This window comes from Mirounga angustirostris, unplaced genomic scaffold, assembly GCF_029215605.1.
Source record: "Mirounga angustirostris isolate CCGP_5_RB_7025 unplaced genomic scaffold, mMirAng1.0.hap1 SCAF_5, whole genome shotgun sequence".
NCBI lineage: Eukaryota > Metazoa > Chordata > Mammalia > Carnivora > Phocidae > Mirounga > Mirounga angustirostris.
The window spans coordinates 7,272,377-7,290,737 of NW_026991713.1; the positions used below are offsets into that span (position 1 = coordinate 7,272,377).

Below are 18,361 nucleotides of genomic sequence, written 5' to 3' on the forward strand. Positions count from 1 at the left end.
CCACTTCCACCCCCGCTTTCCGCAACTGTCCCGAACTAAGCCAACCCCGTCCGCGAAAGCCCCGCCCCCTACCGCGAAACCCCGCCCCTCGCCGCCCGCCGGGACGGTAGGCACATGCGCAAGAGTGCGTCCTCGCCCCCGCCTCCCCTTCCGCGCGGACCCTGCCCGTCCCGGCTCTGTCACCTCACAGTAGTCGTTGCCGGTGGCGGGTGCGGGGCCGCGTGCAGCGCAGGGCCGCCTTTCCCCCGCCCCTCAGGCCGGGCCTGGGCTCGGTCCCCCCGCTCCCTCCGTTCCCCACCCCCGTCGGGTACGGGAAGGTCCAAGCCGCTGCCGGGTGCCTGAGGGACTTCGTGGCCGCCGCCGCCACGGGTCCCGATGGAGCCGCCGAATCTCTATCCGGTGAAGCTCTACGTGTACGACCTGTCCAAGGGCCTGGCCCGGCGGCTCAGCCCCATCATGCTGGGTGAGGGGGCTGGGGGCGGGCGAGAGGGTGCCGGGCCGGCCGGCAGAGGTAGGGAGGCCTGGACCACCGCTCAGGGGGAGACGCGGGGCCCAGAGGATGGAGGAAAGCGCGAGCGTAGAAGAGAAAGGTCTGAGGTTCGGGCGCCTGGAGCCCCACTTTCCCGACTTCACGTTTGAATCCAGGAGGAAGGGATGGAGGAGTCACGCCCTCCCCCTGCCCCCTCCGAGCCGTAGGGTGAGCGGGCGCTGCAGCCCGGCGGCTCCCCTGCCTCACTTGGGGAGCCCTTTACACCTCTTCCTCGGCGCAGTGTAGGGGAGGTGAGGATGCCTGCCGCGCGATGCCCCTCGTGGTGAAAGGGACTCTGCAGAGATCCCCAGGTGGCCCTTAGCCTTCCCTCCGTGCCAAAAGGAAATGCAGTCTCTGGGGTAGATGGGAATAGGAAGCTAGAGCCGCACGGGTTCCCAGCCATTGCTCCCAGGTAGAGGTAAAGTCAGGTCTACTGGAGCCCGAACGCGAGAATTCAAGTTCTGCCCTGACAATGCGGTCTTGTCAACAGTTTCTAAGTTAATTGCTTTTGCCCAGATGGTTAGAAAGCAATTCTGGGAGAGGGTTGGATACTGTTGTGTCAGTAAGGATTAGTAAAGGAAGTATTTCCGTTGTGCTCCATTAAACTACTTAACCTACCAGGAGAGAAAATCAGCCCTAGTTCGCTGTACATCAAACCTCATTATAACCCAAATACCAAAATGTCTCATGTAACATAGAAATTGTCGAGTTTGTGGTTTCAGTTGATATTGGGCAGGAAAGGATTCCAGGAATTGAAAAATTGAACAGCTTTGGCAACATCCATTTGAATGGCTAGTTTTTCCTGGCTTTTATGGATGCATTAGAGAGTGTTTTAGTTCATCTTGGTAAGACAAGAGGGCTGAAGTCAAGTAAGCAAGGCTACTTTGGAAGGCATCTTTTCAATGTCCTTGAGTTTCTGATATATCATAATGAGTTGCACTTTAACCCTGGGCCAGTGAATGGTTACTCATATTTGGCTTCACATCAGAATCACCTGGGATGCTTGTTAAAAATACAGATAACTTCACTTTGAACAAGTCTTTTTCAATGGAAATAGAGAAAACAAAGTTGGAACAGTTCTTTAAATATTCAGGTGTGTTTAAAGCAAAGGATTTATACATGCTCGTGTAGGCAAATAATTATCTGGAAGAATACATAAGGAATTGAAACAGTGGTAACTTATGGAAAGGGGAACTTGATGCCAGAGGATAGGAATAGAAGGGAGACTTCGCTATAAACTTTCTGTACCTTTTGAATTGTGTACTACACACATATAGTATCTATTCAAAATAAACCAAGTTTTAAATATATGGATTCTAGAGCCTCATTACACAGGTACTAAATAAGAATCTTCTGGAGTTTTGACCCAAAAATCTGTATTTTTAATAAGCTCTTCAGGTAATTGTTATGTAGCCAGTCCATTGTTGGCTAGAAGTTTGGGCCTAGATCACCAGTTGTTAAAATGAGTAAGGTAAAGCTGAAAGCAAAACTTACAAAGTCACAGGGGAACGTGCTAATCACTAACAGATTACATCAGTCAAGTTCTAACTAAACTTCTTGGAATGGAGCCATCATCTGGTTAGTTTGATCATAGCTATAAGTGTCCTTAAGGATCACTGCTTCATGATTCATTCAACAGATTGTTTTTTGAGTGCCTCCTATGTGTTAGTCCATGTGTTAAGCTTAACTGAGGACAGTATATTGAACAAAGATGTTCATTGCCATCATGGAGCTGCTAACTGGGGAAAATATTAAATATAAGCAAAGAAAATAATTATTTCAAATACTAATTGTGATAAGTGTTAGGCTGTGCAAGAAGCAAACAGGGTGTTGAGATCAAAAGTGACAAGAGAAGCCTAACTATTTATTTATTTATTTTTTAAATCATGGCCACATTTTTCTTTTTTTTAAAGAGTTTATTTATTTATTTGACACAGAGAGAGACAGCGAGAGAGGGAACACAAGCAGGGGGCAGTGGGGGAGGGAGAAGCAGGCTTTCCACGGAGCAGGGAGCCTGATGCGGGGCTCGATCCCAGGACCCTGGGATCATAATCTGAGCCGAAGGAGCCACCCAGGCGCCCTTTGTTGATTGTTTTCTAATCTAAAGTTTTGTGTGCATGCACGTATCCCAAGGTTACATTTATTTTTTATTTTTTTCACAAGCCTATCTCAAAATTGTTCTTGGGTTTAAAGACATAAGGATATAGAACATAGATATTTATTTCTGGGAAGAATGCAGTCTAATGAATATTTGAGATTTTACTTTATACTCAGTTCCTTGCTTAATTCCGTAATACAAATAGTAATGAAATAAAAAACATGAACTCAGTCGGTTAAGCATCTGCCTTTAGCTCAGGTCATAATCCTGGGGTCCTGGGATGGAGCCCTGTCGTAGGGCTCCCTGCTCAACGGGGAGTCTGCTTCTCCCTCCCTCTGACCTTCCCCCCTGCTCGTGCTCTCACTTGTCCATGTGCACTCTCTCCCTCTCTCTCTCTCTCTCAAATGAATAAATAAAAAATCTTAAAAAAAAAACAAAACCATGAACTCTGTCCTCCAGGGGTTTATTTCACTAAAAATAACATACATGCACGTGCAACATTAGAGAACAGCATAAAAGAGATTATAACTAGATGCCAGAATGAGCAAGTGGTGAAGCAATTATTTTAGGTCTTGAAAGAAGGGAAAAGCCATGGTGGGCTGCATGTGTCAGAAAGACTTCAGTGAGAACCTTGAACTGCTGGAAGGCAGAGACTGTCTCATTTCTCTGTATGTCCCCAGTGGCCAGTGAGAGCTGGTGCTCAATAATTTTTTTTTAAAGTAAGTTCTACGCCCAATGTGGCGCTTGAACTCACAACCCCGAGATTAAGAGTCGCATGCTGTACTGACTGAGCCAGCCAGGTGCCCCACAATAAGTATCGATTATAGGAACAATTGAGACTTGAACTCAAGCTTGAAGATTACATAGAATTTATTTGAATCTGAAGGGGTTTTAAAGTTTTAATGCCCATCTATTAGATTTTTAATGCCATCTATTAGATTTTAATGCCATCTATTTAGATTTTTATTGCTCATTGTGTGAACTACTTTTTATCCATCTAATGAATTAATTTAGTAATCATGCAATTTCATTATGGCAAAATGAAAACTAATGCAGCTTACAAGGCCCTTTGTGATCCTTCTGCTTTTCTCTCCACCCTCACCTGTCTACACATGCTCAACACAATCAGCAGGAGCCTTTCTCCACTGGATTCCACAAGAGTTAAGCTCTAGGGGAAATGATCTGAATGACTATTTTCTCAGTTCTGCCAATAGATACCTTAGGGCATGAGGGCTTAATGCTCTGGCAGAACCCCGGTGGAAAAGGGCTAAATACACTAATAGGACTGAACCTGTTCAGCTTTTTCACCTCTTGGCTTTTCAAAGGCTATGCCATCTGCCCGGAATACTTTCGGTTGGCCTGGCTAACTTCTGCTCATCCTCAGGGTCTCAACTAACATGTCTCTTCCTCCAGGCAGCCTTCCCTGACCCCCACCCCACAAATCTTGTTCATGTGTCCCTAGTGTATGCTCATAACATCCTGTACATAGCATTCATCATTCTATTTTATAATTGCTTGTTTTCTTTATTAGAGAGCGAGCACCCACAAGCAGGGCAGGATGGCAGAGGAAGAGAAGGAGAAAGAGAATCTTAGGCAGGCTCCATGCTCCGCGCAAAGCCCAATGTGGAGTTCAGTCTCATGACCCTGAGATCATGAAGTGAGCTGAAATCGAGTCAGACACTGAGGCACCTGGGTGACTCAGTTGGTTAAGCATCTGCCTTCTGCTCAGGTCATGATCCCAGGGTCCTGGGATCAAGCCCCATTGGGCTCCCTGCTCAGCAGGGAGCCTGCTTGTCCCTCTCCCTCTGCCTGCCACTCACCCTGTTTGTGGTTGTGCGTGTGCTCTCGCTCTCTGTCGAATAAATAAGTAAAATCTTTTAAAAAAAAAAAAGACACTTAACCAACTGATCCACCCAGGCACCCCTGTAATTGCTTATTTTTCTCATCAGTGTGCACACACACCCAGAACTGGACTGGAAGCTCCACTAGGGACAAGAACTCTAGATTTATCCAGAGTCTAGCACAGTGATTGGTGTTCAGTAAATATAGCCTGGCTGAATGGTGGAATGTTGCAGACCTACCTCAAAGCATTGCTACAAGGCCTGACTAATGAAAACAAGCAGTGATGAAAAGGGAACCCTCGGGCGCCTGGGTGGCTCAGTCGTTAAGCGTCTGCCTTCAGTTCAGGTCATGATCCCAGGGTTCTGGGATCGAGCCCCACATCGGGCTCCCTGCTCAGCGGGAAGCCTCCTTCTCCCTCTCCCACTCCCCCTGCTTGTGTTCCCTCTCTCGCTGTCTCTCTCTCTGTTGAAAAATAAATAAAATCTCTAAAAAAAAAAAGAAAGAAAAGGCGAACCCTCTCAGTACTGAGGAAAAGAACTCATACCTCAGTTATTTTATATGAGGAAAGAATCCTGTACTGGCTCCAACAAATCCTAGCATTAGAATATCAAGTAGTTTTAAACCTACTTTTTTTGAAGATCAAAATACCCTCTCAGTTTTTAACAATGTACTGCATTTGATTTTGTGATAACTTTTCTCTGCCTAAAGGAAGGGAAAGTCCTCCTGCCAATAGGCTTTTTTTTTTTCTTTACAATATTGGCACAGAGGCCCACTTATGTTATGCAAATGTTTCCTTTTACCTTTTTCCCACCTACATTCAATATTTATCCAGTGGCCCCAGAGAAGAGCAAGCTGATTTTGTAAGTTAACATTAACCCCTTCACATTGCTGGTAACCTGGCAGATGCTGAGCCAACCAGCAGATTAAAACATTGCCAGTTAGGGACGCCTGGCTGGCTCAGTCAGAGGAGCATGTGGTTCGATCTCGGGGTTGTGAGTTTGAGCCCCACATTGGGTGCAGAGATTACTAAAAATAAACCTAAAAAATTTTTAATTAAAAAAAAAAACAATGCCAATTAAAACCACTGTCAAGGGGTGTTTGGCTGGCTCTGTAGGTGGAGCATATGACTCTTGATCTCAGGGTTGTGAGCTCAAGCCCCACATTCGGTGTAGAGATTCCTTAAAAATAAAATCTTAAAAATAAATAAATATACTATCAATAACACTGTATGTTAACTATACTGGAATTAAAATAAAATAAATAAAAACACTATCATTAGAGAAATTTGGGAGGTGAGCTGGAGCTGCACTTGATTTGTACCGGTGACCTAATGCTGCTCGCACAGAGCCCGTGCTGCCCATCACCAAATAGACCTTTGTAGAACACCAGCAGTATTCCAGGTGCTGATCTTGAGCATGTCCTACAACCAGCATGTATGTCTATGTGCTCTCCATCCATTTTAACTGATAAGGAGGTGGATGGAGTATTTTCTCCTTGGCTTTTATATACTAACTTAACTTTACAATCAGTGGAATGCTGACTAATGCAGACCTCACTCTGCATTCTTTGTTACTCTTGATGAAAACAGGACTGATGTCCATGTCTTCCATTTGTTTTCTTGCACATACTTCATAGGCCTCGAAATCAATGCACTGGATGTGCCAACAAGCTTGGAGACACGCACGCATCTGACCCACCCACTCTTTGACCTGCTGAGGAAATCCTGGTGGGAAAATAATCTGCTTCTGTAGTGTGCTAATATCCACTGAGCCTAATTCATGTTCCAAAATGGTCTTGTGACCTAATTCAATCTCAAATCACCACCTCCTACTCACCTACTCCCACCCCAGTGTGGCCAAAAAATTTAAAAATCAGTTTAGTTCCACTTTCCAATGCCTGTCACCCAATGGAGGAGACCATGGCCCTGTTCTTTTCCTCCCAAGAACAGGCTGCTGAGCAGTATTTCTACCTGAGCTGCTCCAACAAGTACGTTGTCATACCGTGTTTTTCCTTCTTGCTTTTATGCCTGGCAAACCATGCATCTTTATTTACCTATTTGTAAAATGATGTTAATAAATATTTGCCCTGCTCTACCACATAAGGATGTTGTGAGAATAAGGATAACTGTGAAGCAGTTCAAATTAAGAAAGGATGTAAGTCTGCTCAATCCACATTTGAAGATGCTTGTCCTAAATGGGTTACCACTGCCCTTCAGCATCCAGTCTGTTTCTCATCCACCTCTGTGAGATTTCAGCTCAGTTTGGACAAGGGCAGAGCCTGCCCCACAGTCTTTAGGGGACTACCTCAGAAACCCCAGTCCAGAATCACTCTGTCCATTTGGGCCTTGTGGGCCAAAGTAGCAGGTCTTTTAGTGAAAAGCACACTGGTCTCCTAACTGGAGGAGAGACAGAACTCTGCTACATTTTATTTTCCTTGTTATTTCATTTAGCCTGGCAACACTAACAGGAAATGAAATGTTTATATGTCAAATAGACATAGTATTTCATATTAATTCCTTACATACTGAAATCTCTTCGTAGATCTTACCACCAATCCTGAGGTTAAATTTATCTTTTGGAGGTCTTTACCCTTTTCCCCAAGGCCATTATACCTAATGTAGTCTCTATTTATCAAACTTCTGGGTACCACACACTGTGATGCCTTATTTTATTTTATTTTTTTAAGAGGGGAGGAAGGGTAGAGGGAAAGAGAATCTTAAGGAGACTCTCCGCTGAGCACGGAGCCAATGCAGGGCTCAATCTCATGACCCTGAGATCATGTTCCTGAGCCGAAATCAAGAGTTGGACACTTAACCAATGAGCCACCCAGGCGCCCCTACAGTTCTCTTAAAAGACATAGGTGTCTTTTATTTTTTATTTATTTATTTATTTTTTAATAGAGAGTACAAGCAGGGGGAGCGGCAGGGAGAGGGAGAAGCAGGCTTCCCACTGAGCAGGGAACCCAATGAGGGGCTTGATCCCAGGACCCTGAGATCATGACCTGAGCTGAAGGCAGATGCTTAACTGGCTGCGCCACCCAGGCGCCCCCATAGGTGTCTTTTTAAAAACATGGATCTGATCAAGGCACTCCACTGCCTAACAACCATGAATGCAGCGTGGTGCAGGGCAGCCTTCTGTCTGGGCTTACCCCATTTTGCTGGCGCCCCTGCTGGCCACTTTCCCTCCTGTCACCGTCACTGCACTCTTTTCTCTAACCTGTCTTTATCGCAACTGTGCATTTGTACATATTATTCACCCCCGCAGAAATGTCCATTCCTGCCCCTACTCATTCCCCAGTTGAATTGCAGCTTATAAAGGTAGTTCCTTATCTTTATTATATATAGCATCTATTTTTTTTTTTTAAGATTTTATTTATTTGACATAGACACAGCGAGAGAGGGAACACAAGCTGGGGGAGTGGGAGAGGGAGAAGCAGGCTTCCTGCTGAGCAGGGAGCCCGATGCAGGGCTCCATCCCAGGACCCTGGGATCATGACCTGAGCCGAAGGCAGACGCTTAACGACTGAGCCACCCAGGTTCCCCTATATATAGCATCTCATTTTTACCACTCTGTAATTATACCACTCTATAATTAGAGCCTATCAACATTGTATTTTTTACTTAGTTGTGTGTGTCTCTCTTTCCATTTGACTTTGGGCTCCTTAAAGGCAGGACAGTGATCTGTTCATATTTTCATTTCCATACCTAACATCATTTCTGCCATATGGAGATACAGAATACATTTGCATTGACTATTCAGATGGATGGAATTTGTCAAGTTTTGCCCAGTCATTTCCTGAAGGATTTCACCTCACATATGCTAAATGAAGAAGTGGATAATAGCTTTTTCTTTTTTTTTTTTTAAGATTTTTTTTTTTATTTATTTGTTTAACACACAGAGAGAGAGCACAAGTAGGCAGAGCAGCAGACAGAGGGAGAGGGAGAAGCAGGCCTCCCACCGAGCAGGGAGCCCGATGCAGGGCTCCATCCCAGGATCCTGAGATCATGACCTGAGCCGAAGGCAGCCGCTTAACGACTGAGCCACCCAGGCGCCCCGGATAATAGCTTTTTTTATACCATTGTTCTGTTGTCTCTATATATGAGACAAAGAAAAAGGCAAAGTTGAATTGACCCTGAAGGGGAAAGAAAAGCAGACACAAAATTGGGGTACATCTATACCAGTGTTTTTTGTCTTGCATTCTGATGAAGGATGCTAATCACTTTTTAACCTACTTAACACAACATACCTGTATTAGGACCTAAGGACCTTATTGGAGGAGAACTGTGTTCCTAGAGAGTCCCCCAAGAGGTTTATAATGGGTTACTCCGGGTTTTTCTTTTCTTTTCTTTTTTTTTAAGATTATTTCGGGGGGGGGTGCGGTGGGCAGAGGGAGAGGGAGAGAGAGTCTTTTTTTTTTTTTTTTTTTTTTTTGCCTCAAGGGAGAGAAAGTCTTAAGCAGACGCTGCGCTCAGCACGGAGCTCAGTCCCACAACCCTGAGATCATGACCTGAGCTGAAACCAAGAGTCGGACACCTGACCGATTGTGCCACACAGGCAACCCCGGGTTACTCTGGGTTTGAGTGATGTTCCGAATTTGCTCAGGCTGGGAGGCCATTTAGTCTGATCCCAAGTGGCTAAATCTCTTCTTTTCTCCACAGGGAAACAACTGGAAGGCATCTGGTAAGTTAGGTGGGACTCTACACTGATTGGCTAGTTTATGAAACAAAGCAGTACCTGTGCATTTCAGGTCCCGGTGTGTGGCTTCCAGCTCTAAACCCAGTACTCTGTATCATCAAATTTCCAGTTCCTAAAGCAGTGGTGGTTCTCAACCAGGGGTAATTTTGTGCTCCGACCACCCACCCCAGGGACATTTGGCAGTGTCTAGAGACATTTCTGATGGGTGGGTGGAGGCCAGAGATGCTGCTATACACATCCTACCACGCACAGGACAGTCCTTCACAACAAAGAATTATCCAGCCAAAAAATGGCAGTGGTGCTGAGGTTGAGACACCCGGCCTTAAAGACAGGCAGAATGATGTCATGCCCACCCCTGACCAAGCTTTCTAACTACAGAAGTCTCAAGGACCCCACATGTCTGTCTACCTTGGTCTCTCTGTACTGGATCCATCCCTGTCAGACAAGATGGTAGCTGAGCTCTCAGTTCCATTAATGAGGAAACCATAGGTCAGTATTCCATCTGGACTACTAGAGCCTGCTGACATTTGGGATGACCAGAATGATCCTTTGCTTTGTTTGATTCAAACCAAGTAATATGAGCACCTTCCCCTGAAATAGGTCCACATCTAGTCTTGCCCTCAGCGTGGTCCAGGTTAACTGCTCCTGTTAGTTTTAAAAGCCTGGGAACGCACCTTGGTCTGCAGACCTTTATTTCACTAACGGTTTGTCAGTATCAGGGTGAATCTAGGGCCTCCCCTCTGCTAACATGATCTATAGCGGTAGTTCTCAAGGAGGACAGTTCTGCCCCCAAGGACATTCCATAGTGTCTGGAGACGGATTTGATTGTCACAATGGAGGGGGGGAGGGTGCCACCGGCATCTAGTGGATAGAAGCCAGGATGCTGCTAAACCTCCTAGAATGCACAGGACAGCCCCCCGGCAAAGAGTTCTCCAGCCCCAAAGGTTACTAGTGCCAAAGTTGAGAAACTCTGGTCTATGATATTTGTGCCTTTGGTTAGTTTCATAAGGCTGTTGACCTTGTAAGTCCTATCCTTGGGCAGAAATCACTCTCCTCGCAGTGTGGTATTTGCTTTTTCTCAGACCAGTTTTAAGTTTTCTGGCTTATCCTATTTCTTCTCTGCATTGCAGGCACACCTCCATAGTTGTGCACAAGGATGAGTTCTACTTCGGCAGTGGCGGTATCTCCAGCTGTCCCCCAGTGAGTGGCTTCCCCCACACCCTTCCCCAGTCTCAGGTTCATGGGGTTCCCGTAGACCAGGAACTTTGCTACCACTCTGTATACCTGGCTTCTAGCCCAGTGGATGTCAGCCTGTGGCGTAGTTCCTCATAACTACTTTAAGACTCAGCTCAAGAGCACCCTTCCCTGGCCTCTCTACTCCCTCGGCATGTGTGGGTCCCTCTGGGTCACACCGAGCATGATATGGTAGATGAGCTGTTCCTGAGTCTCTGCAGGGAGCTGTGTGTAAGCTCCTTGTGAGCTGAGACTGTGTCTCCCTCCCTGTTCCCGTCACCAGCTCAGTGCCTACCTCATAGCATGAACTCAGCCAATGTTCAGCTGAAGGATTAGGGCTCTGAGAGGTAAAGTGAGTTGCCCCAAGTTATAGGGCCAGTAAGTGGCACTGGTGCTAAAAGTCAGGACTCTCTGTCTCTAAAGGCCATGCACCTTTCCAAGAAATTTCTCTCTGAGCTATCTAAGAATTTCATAGGAGGTGTTCAAGCAAAGACCAAGCAACCATTCATTTTGGTACTCATAAACGGAAAGTCATTCTTGATTTCTTCTGCTCACTGTTCCCCACCTCCTCTAACAAATCCTTCATGAAGCCCAGTCAGTTCTACCTTGTAAATGTATCTTAAGTCAGTCTCTCTCTCTTCATCTCTTCCCATATTTCCAGAGCTCTCACCTTCCTCCATGCCACCCTCACAACTAGCCTGGACTGCAGCAATACGTCTGCTCCTCAGTCAGGACTCCACACAGGAAGTGAAGTGATCTTTTCAAAATGAAAATCTGATCATGGCATTCCCCTGCTTCAGTCAGAACTCTCCCCACTGCCCTTGGAATAAAACCCAGCAAGCTCAGCCTGACCTCCAGGCCCTATCTGATCTAGTCTCAGTCTCCCTCTCTGAATGACCTCTTTTCAGGTAGTGCCTTTCTCCACCCCCACCCGCTTCTCATTCCTAGAACATTCCGAGGACATTGGAACCTTCCCTCTCACTTCAGCCCACCTCCCTGATCCTTCACCTGGTTCTGCCTCTCCATCCTTCAGATTTGAGCTCAGTGTCAGTTTCTCAGGCAAGTCTTCCCAAACCCCTCAGCCTGGAAAGGTCCCTTGTCATACGTACTGACGGCATTCTGTACTTTTCCAGCAAGACCCTTATCGCAGCTCATAATTTTGCATTGGTTTATGGGATTTTCTTGTCTGCCTTCCCCGCTAGACTATAAGCTCCATGAGGGCAAGAATCTCATCTGTTTTTTCCACATTGTACCCCCAGGGCCTAGCATAAGGCCCGGCACCTAGTAAGTTCTCAATGCATGTTTGTTATATGAGTGAATAATAGGGGCTCAACTAGTGACCTTTCAGTCTCTTGCAATTCTGAGACCATTCTTCTTGGACTACCATAATTATCCTGCTCACCATGCTTTCCCCAGTGCCTCAAACAAAGTCAGGCACACAGTAGGTGCTCAATAGCTATTGCATGAATGAATGGTCTTTTCTGGAAGCTCTGCTCAGGAGTGCGCTCCCTTACGCCCCCAGTCCATTCCCAGCTCTGTCTTCCCCAGTGATCTGCTGCTTCACCCTTGGCTGGTTCTCCCTCGGCTCAGTCTCTCCTTTGGTCTGCTATGGCAGTCTGTTAACCCACGGCAGAGGGTTTTCCGTAGGCCTTCCATGGGCCATTAACTCCCTTGCCTGGGGAACCCTATCATCGTTGTTAGATTAGCCTCATAGATCAAAATAGAACTGAGTTGTGGAAGTATTTGCCAGCCCGCCAGACTTCTCAGAGGTCCTTCACATTTTGCCAGTCTTATAAGGGATATCAAGTGTGTCACAAGAAAAAACTGGCTGCATACACTTAAATGTAGGCATAGAAAGATGGCCTGTCAAGTGCTAGCCATTTCTGGTTATCCTATTGTGCCCTTGGGATCAGGCATGTTGGGGACAAAGGGAGACTTCAGGTTCTGGGTTTCTTTTTTTTTTTTTTTTTTAATCAACCGGATGAGTAGACAGCATCAGGGATCTGACCGGCCAGAGACTCGGCTTCCCAGGGCCCTGCCAGAAACCAGCAGCCCAGCTTCCTAGCCACGTTGCCAGCATGTGGCAATGGAGAGTTGACAGGAAGCTCTAAGCCATTGCAGCCTTGATCCAAATAGGAAATAACACTCTTCATCTGCCCTGGGTGCTCTGAAAGGTAAATGTTGTTGGAACAGAGCTTTGGTGGTCTTCCATGGGAGGCCACATGAAAAAAATTCAGTGGAGATGGTGACTTAATGACTTTCTCTGGGTTGGCTCTTTTAGGGAGGGACATTGCTTGGGCCCCCAGACTCTGTGGTTGATGTGGGGAGCACAGAAGTCACAGAAGAACTCTTTCAGGAGTACCTGTCCTCCCTGGGGGAGTCTCTGTTCCGGTGAGTGGAGACGTGGGTGGTGGTTAGTCGTGTCTGTTCCCCCACTAGACGATCGGCCCCGGAGGCAGCCACCAGCTCACATCCCCTAGAGCACTCAGCACAAGGTCTGGCCCAGTATTTGCTGAATAAATTTGAAGAGAAAGCAGTTATGCCGCAGAGAGCTCAGCATTGCTCCAAGGCAGATACTCTGTCCCAGCGAACCTTCTGCTGAAACGCTGAGGGAAGGAAGGGCTATTTATTCCTCCTGATTGAAATCAGCAGCTGCTGCTCTCAACCCACACTGGGCAAGTATCTCGTCCCGAAAAATCAAAAACGGGGCTTGTGGAGGGGTCGGGATGACATGGGACCTTGAGCAGGTTTTCTCTTCAAGAAGCTTTAGTCATTTGCAGTAAGTGTGCAGTCTAACCCTCGAGTTCTGCTTTTGTGAGTATAAAGATTCTCCTGAAACCGTAGAGGAGCCATAGATTTTTCTTTCATCCTTCCCTTAAAAATCGGTGTTTTATGGTCCACGGTGGCAAATCCAGCAGTCCTTTGGAGCATAAGAGAGAAGGAGAATCCTAGTCCTCGTACTCAGCTGTGCTCACCATGCCATTACTTGGTTTGAGTTATCCCCTCAAATGTGCTTGCTGCCCCTCTGATCTCTTTTCCAAACCTTTCCCACAATGCACAGGAGAGAGGCCTACAACGTCTTTGAAAACAACTGTAACACCTTTACCAACGAAGTGGCACAGTTCCTGACCGGAAGGAAGATCCCTTCTTACATCACTGACCTTCCCTCTGAAATTCTATCCACGTAAGTGGCCTCGATCTCTGGCCCTGCCCCTGAAACCCCCATTCACAGTCAGTGAGGCTCATCTGGCCCACGTCCACCCTCCCTGCTCTCAGCAGAATCCTCCCATCCTAGGTGGCCCCTGTCGTGATGGCACCTGCCAGTGGGGAGGGCCACCATTCCCTCCAGTCACGGGTGCCCACCTGTGTGACCTTCACCCTCCTTGGAGTTGGACCCGCTCCACCCTGGCCTGAGTGCAACCACAGAACTTAGAAACCCACTTGAATCTGGCTCCAGCATTTGTACAGAATCCTGGCATCTGTCTTTGACGTTGCTCATGAAGAAGGCCGCTCCCAGAAGTGCTTGCATAAAATGCACTTTTAGATGGACAAGCAGAGGATAGATCAGAGAATTAATAGTGTGGCTTATTCTGTAAATGTCATTTGTTGGTCTTGCTTCCCCTGCACCATGAGCTCTCTGATGCTCTCAAAGACAACGTCCTACTGGCCCTCATATCTTGTAGGGCAAAGTCAGCCCTCTGTAAATGTTTTCTTTAGGTACACACTGTAGCCCCGCCCACCCTGGTGTAGTCCCAGCTTTGTGGGCCATCATCCAGGCAATGTCCCCTAAAAGGACACACACACCCAAACCCATTTTACCTTTCCCCTCCTTGGCTGTTGATTATGTTCAGGCAGCCTCTACGCACTCCAGGACCATGTCCATCTGCTGACTCTGACTCAGTTTCTCCTGAACTGGGGCCCTGTCCGCCAGAGATCCTGACAGGTTTAGCAGGCTCGGTAAGATGAGCTGTTTTTCACATCTGGGTAGGAAACCCTCAGAAAAAACTTGCAGAGGAAATGGGACAGCTGTGTCCAGCTGGTGAGGAGAGCCCCATCTCCCGGCCCTGGCCCTCCCTGCCTATTCCTCAGTGGGTGTGTTGAACCACACAGCCTCACTAAAGGATCTAGGTTATGGGGCCCTAAGCAAGTAGAAGTAGCTGGAACATTCTTGCTGTTGTTATTTGATGGATGGAGTTCTAGGACTTGCCTGGATTAGGGTTTAATCTGTTTATGATCGAGAATGCTTCATTCCCTTCAAACCTGGATGTGATTTTCAAAAATGGCAATATCCCCCAAAGAAAAAGAAGGCCAGTAACTGAGATGTGTTGTGGGCCCCCTGATTTAAGGTTCTAGGAATTTGGGAAAATCTCTAAGACTCCAGTTTTTGCCGTGTTTTTTTCCAGCCAAGCTATCCTGAGTGTGAACGGGGAGCCCTTTAGAAAGTGGCATTAACGCCTTCTGGCAACCTGCATTTGTCATTTTTCCTGAATATTCCCTGTACTCCCTAGAAGATCTCGTTTCCATACCCTTATTCTTTTGCCTCAGCTTCCTCATTCAAACCTTATTTTATCTTCTTGTACCGTGAGAGTTAAAGATTCAGGCACAGAAAGGTCAGAAAGCTCTAGTTCCCTGTGTGTCGCTAACCTGTTCAAGCCACGGCTAACCAGGATCTAGCAGATGGCAGCACCTACTGAGGAGGGGACCCCAGGGGTAGAAGGGCAGAGCAGGCTATCTCGAGAGCCCTTCGAGGAATGTCATGTGCGGGGTATGTGAGAAAACTGAATGAGGCTGTGTTGGGTGGCACCACGAGCCCAGTGGGCGCAGTTGTGATGGTCTGCACCCAGCCCACCCCAGCCCTGGGTCTCTTTTCTCCACAGGCCCTTCGGACAGGCCCTGCGGCCCTTCCTGGACCCCGTCCAGATCCAGCCTCCTGGAGGGAGCCCCTTGGGCCGACCCAACGGCCAGAGCTAACAGGACTGCATGGGACCGCCCTGCCTCGCAGGGGCTTTTCCTTTTTAAACAAAACAAACCCTACCAGATTTCTATTTTATAATTTTACATCAGATCTAACAACGAGGGGACGGCTTTTTAAATTTCCCAGGGAAGGAGATCATCAGGCTGCATGTAGGACAATGCTGCTAAGAAACAGAGCAAAATGCCCTCCCTTATAATAGTATTATACTAATTTATTAAGGCTGTCTTGTCTGTGAGTTCACTTTTGACGCTGCTTCCTGAGCGTCCTCCACACTGGAGAAGGGGAGGGGGTTTGTTTAAGCAGAAGGCAAGAGGCACCGCTGGGGGAGCCCCGACCTAGCACCTCTTTCCAGAGAACGCCCGTGCTCTACCCAGGTTGTCACCACCTGTGGGACCCAGGTGACTTTTACGACATCCGTGGAACAGCAGTTGCAACATTCCAGAAGCAGTTACTCCCTGGTTTTTAAATGAACCAAAGGACTTGGTGCACCTGGGACCAGCTTCAGGAGGACTAATCCAACCTAAGTGAACTCTGTAGCCGCAACCTCTCACCTTCCCTCCCTACCCCAAGCAAGGCCATGGGGCCAGGCCGGGAGCAACCAGAAGCCTCAGGATCAAGGGAGAGTGACAGCAAGTGTCAGGCCAGAGAGTACAGGATAAAGCCATTCTTCCTTCCACCTACTGATCGCCAGTCCTCTGACATCAATTTTGGAGAACCTGCCTTGCTGCCTGTGGGCTGCTCTTCCTCAGCAGCCTGACCTTCCTCCTGACCTGTCATAGTTGATGAAGGTTTGGGCTGGAGTGGCAGAGACCCAGGCCTTTTGTCTGCAAGTAATAATGTAGGTTTTTATCAGTCACTGTACCCCCCCACCCCCCAAACCAGTATGCAATATTCAGCTAGGGACCAAGGGGAAGGGATTCCCTGCTCTGGGAAAATATCCCTGATGTAGAAATAATAATAATGCAGAATCAAGGTGGCAAGAAAATTTGGAGTTGTTTCCAATAGAGATTTTTTTACATTATCCTCAATGTGTTTTGAAGGCACATGTTATTTCCGTTGTCGTTCTGACTTTAAGGATGCATTGTTGAGAGCCTGCCTGGGCATTTTCCTAATGAGCTGCTGCTGGAGCTTATAGGGAGGAACAATCCAGACCTTTCTTATCTGGAGAGGCTCTCAGATTCCTTTTCTTCACATGCCTCCCTTAAGTTAGTTTTTGGGGAGTGAGTGTGGTGAAGGGACTTAGAACTGCCGGGTCCCTGAGTCCCAGCCCTGGCATCTGTAGGCCCCTCCTGCCACAGCTCCTGCCACTTCTCAGACTTGAATTACGTTCTCTTTCCGGGGTCTGGCCCGTAGCAGGTGCCTTTGCTTTCCAAAAAGCTGCTGCTCAGCTCTGGCCTCATCTCCTCCTGTCTCTGCCATTCGTCACAGCAGTTGGCACCATCGCGGTCTCAGCTAGATGAAAAGACGGTTTTCTGCCTTAGTGTTGGCCTGTGACCTGACCAGGGGCACCTCCACGGTGACCAGCTGTGATGTCAAAGGACATTTTGGAGAGCAGAAACCAGCAGAGACTGTTATTTAATGTGGTGGACCTACTGGCGGAATTGGGCTCATGGAGAATAGGTTTCAGGCTGGATCTCTCCCAGGAGGGCAGCTCGTTGGCGGAGGCCTTCGCCCCGCCTTCCACCCAGTTTCTCTCCTTTTCCGCTTGCCTCGCCTAGCCCTCTCTTCCAGGCTCCTGCTCCAGACCTCTCCTCCCAGAACTCTCAGCTCTATCCAGAAGGCACTGGGCATCACAGGCTCCTCCCCGCCTTCTCCCCCATATCCAGGCTCAGCTGGCTTCACTCCTAATAGCAGTCTCTCCAGACCCAGGAGAAGTTAGCCAAAGTAGCTACCCTGAGAGCCTGAGTCACTGGGTTCATCGAAAGCCCCCCTTCCTGCCAGCAGCCATCTGTGCCAATGCCTGTGCCCTAGGGATTGTGGGGGGAGATGGAGGGATCGCCCAGCTGTCTCGTCAGAGCTCTCCAGGAAGGCACACTCTTTCTCCCCATCCCAGGCCCACCGTCACTCATTTGGGAAGCTTGGGCTCAGGCTACGACCCCCAACCCCATCCTGACATTTCTCGGTCAAGAGCAGAACCCCAGGAGCCTGCTCATTGTGACCAGCTAGCTCCACACAGGTGTGCGAGGTGAGCAGAGTGGGAAATGAGCCATGTGTGTAATCGTATCCTACCGTGGACACCTCCATGGAGGTCCATTGGCTTAAAGGGACAGGGAAGGAGGAGGGATGAAACCATCACCCCCTCTCCAAAACAAAGCTGTACCTTTGAGATTCCTTTGTGCCCTTGAAGTCAAACTGTCTAGTACGGAGGTGTTTGCTGGTGTTCTTTGGTGTTTTTTCTAACGCAATAAACTCATTTCTGCCTGCTGCATTTGTGTAGTGCTTGAAGGGCTGGGTTTGCGTCCAGCATAGCCAGACGTCTGTCTCCGTCTGAGCTTAACTTTGCTGAGTCTGGATATTCTGCCTTTGCTTAGTTGTAAGCCTTATGGATAAGAAGTGACGATAGCAGGGAATAATGTGTGATTTTCACCATTGGTTTACAAAAATGGGGGAAAGGCCCAGAGAGAATATTACTTGCCCCATGTCACCTTGCAACTGGTGGTAGAGTAAGACTCAAAGCCTCATCTACTGGCCCCAACTTCTGAGATCTTCCTCCAGAGGACGCTGGCCGTCCGAGGACATCTGACCTCACCAAAACGTGTTCACTTCTGGTTTCAGTTTGGCTATCGGCTGGGTCTATGGCCCCACGGATCTCTCCCCACCTTGTTACCGTGACCTCATTGAACAAGTGTGGGGATGGGTGGGCTAGCTCTCTGAGCATCCCCTGGTACTACCAGACACAGCAGTGTGGCTGCAGGTGTCTGTAGGTTCCGTTGGCCCACTTTGCGTGAGCACCTTCCACAGGCTGAGCCTCTGCTGGGTGCTTTCACACA

General features: G+C 47.8%; 1 protein-coding gene across 1 annotated transcript; it reads left to right on the forward strand.

The window, feature by feature from the left end:
- The first annotated feature begins 113 nt into the window (after positions 1–113).
- Positions 114–17,799, forward strand: DESI1 (desumoylating isopeptidase 1). The gene is made up of 6 exons (XM_045872435.3): positions 114–463; positions 9,127–9,148; positions 10,294–10,363; positions 12,678–12,787; positions 13,458–13,580; positions 15,274–17,799. The coding sequence occupies exons 1-6, from the start codon at positions 376–378 to the stop codon at positions 15,365–15,367; spliced, it is 507 nt and encodes a 168-aa protein (XP_045728391.1). The 5' UTR covers positions 114–375; the 3' UTR covers positions 15,368–17,799.
- Positions 17,800–18,361: the final 562 nt, after the last annotated feature.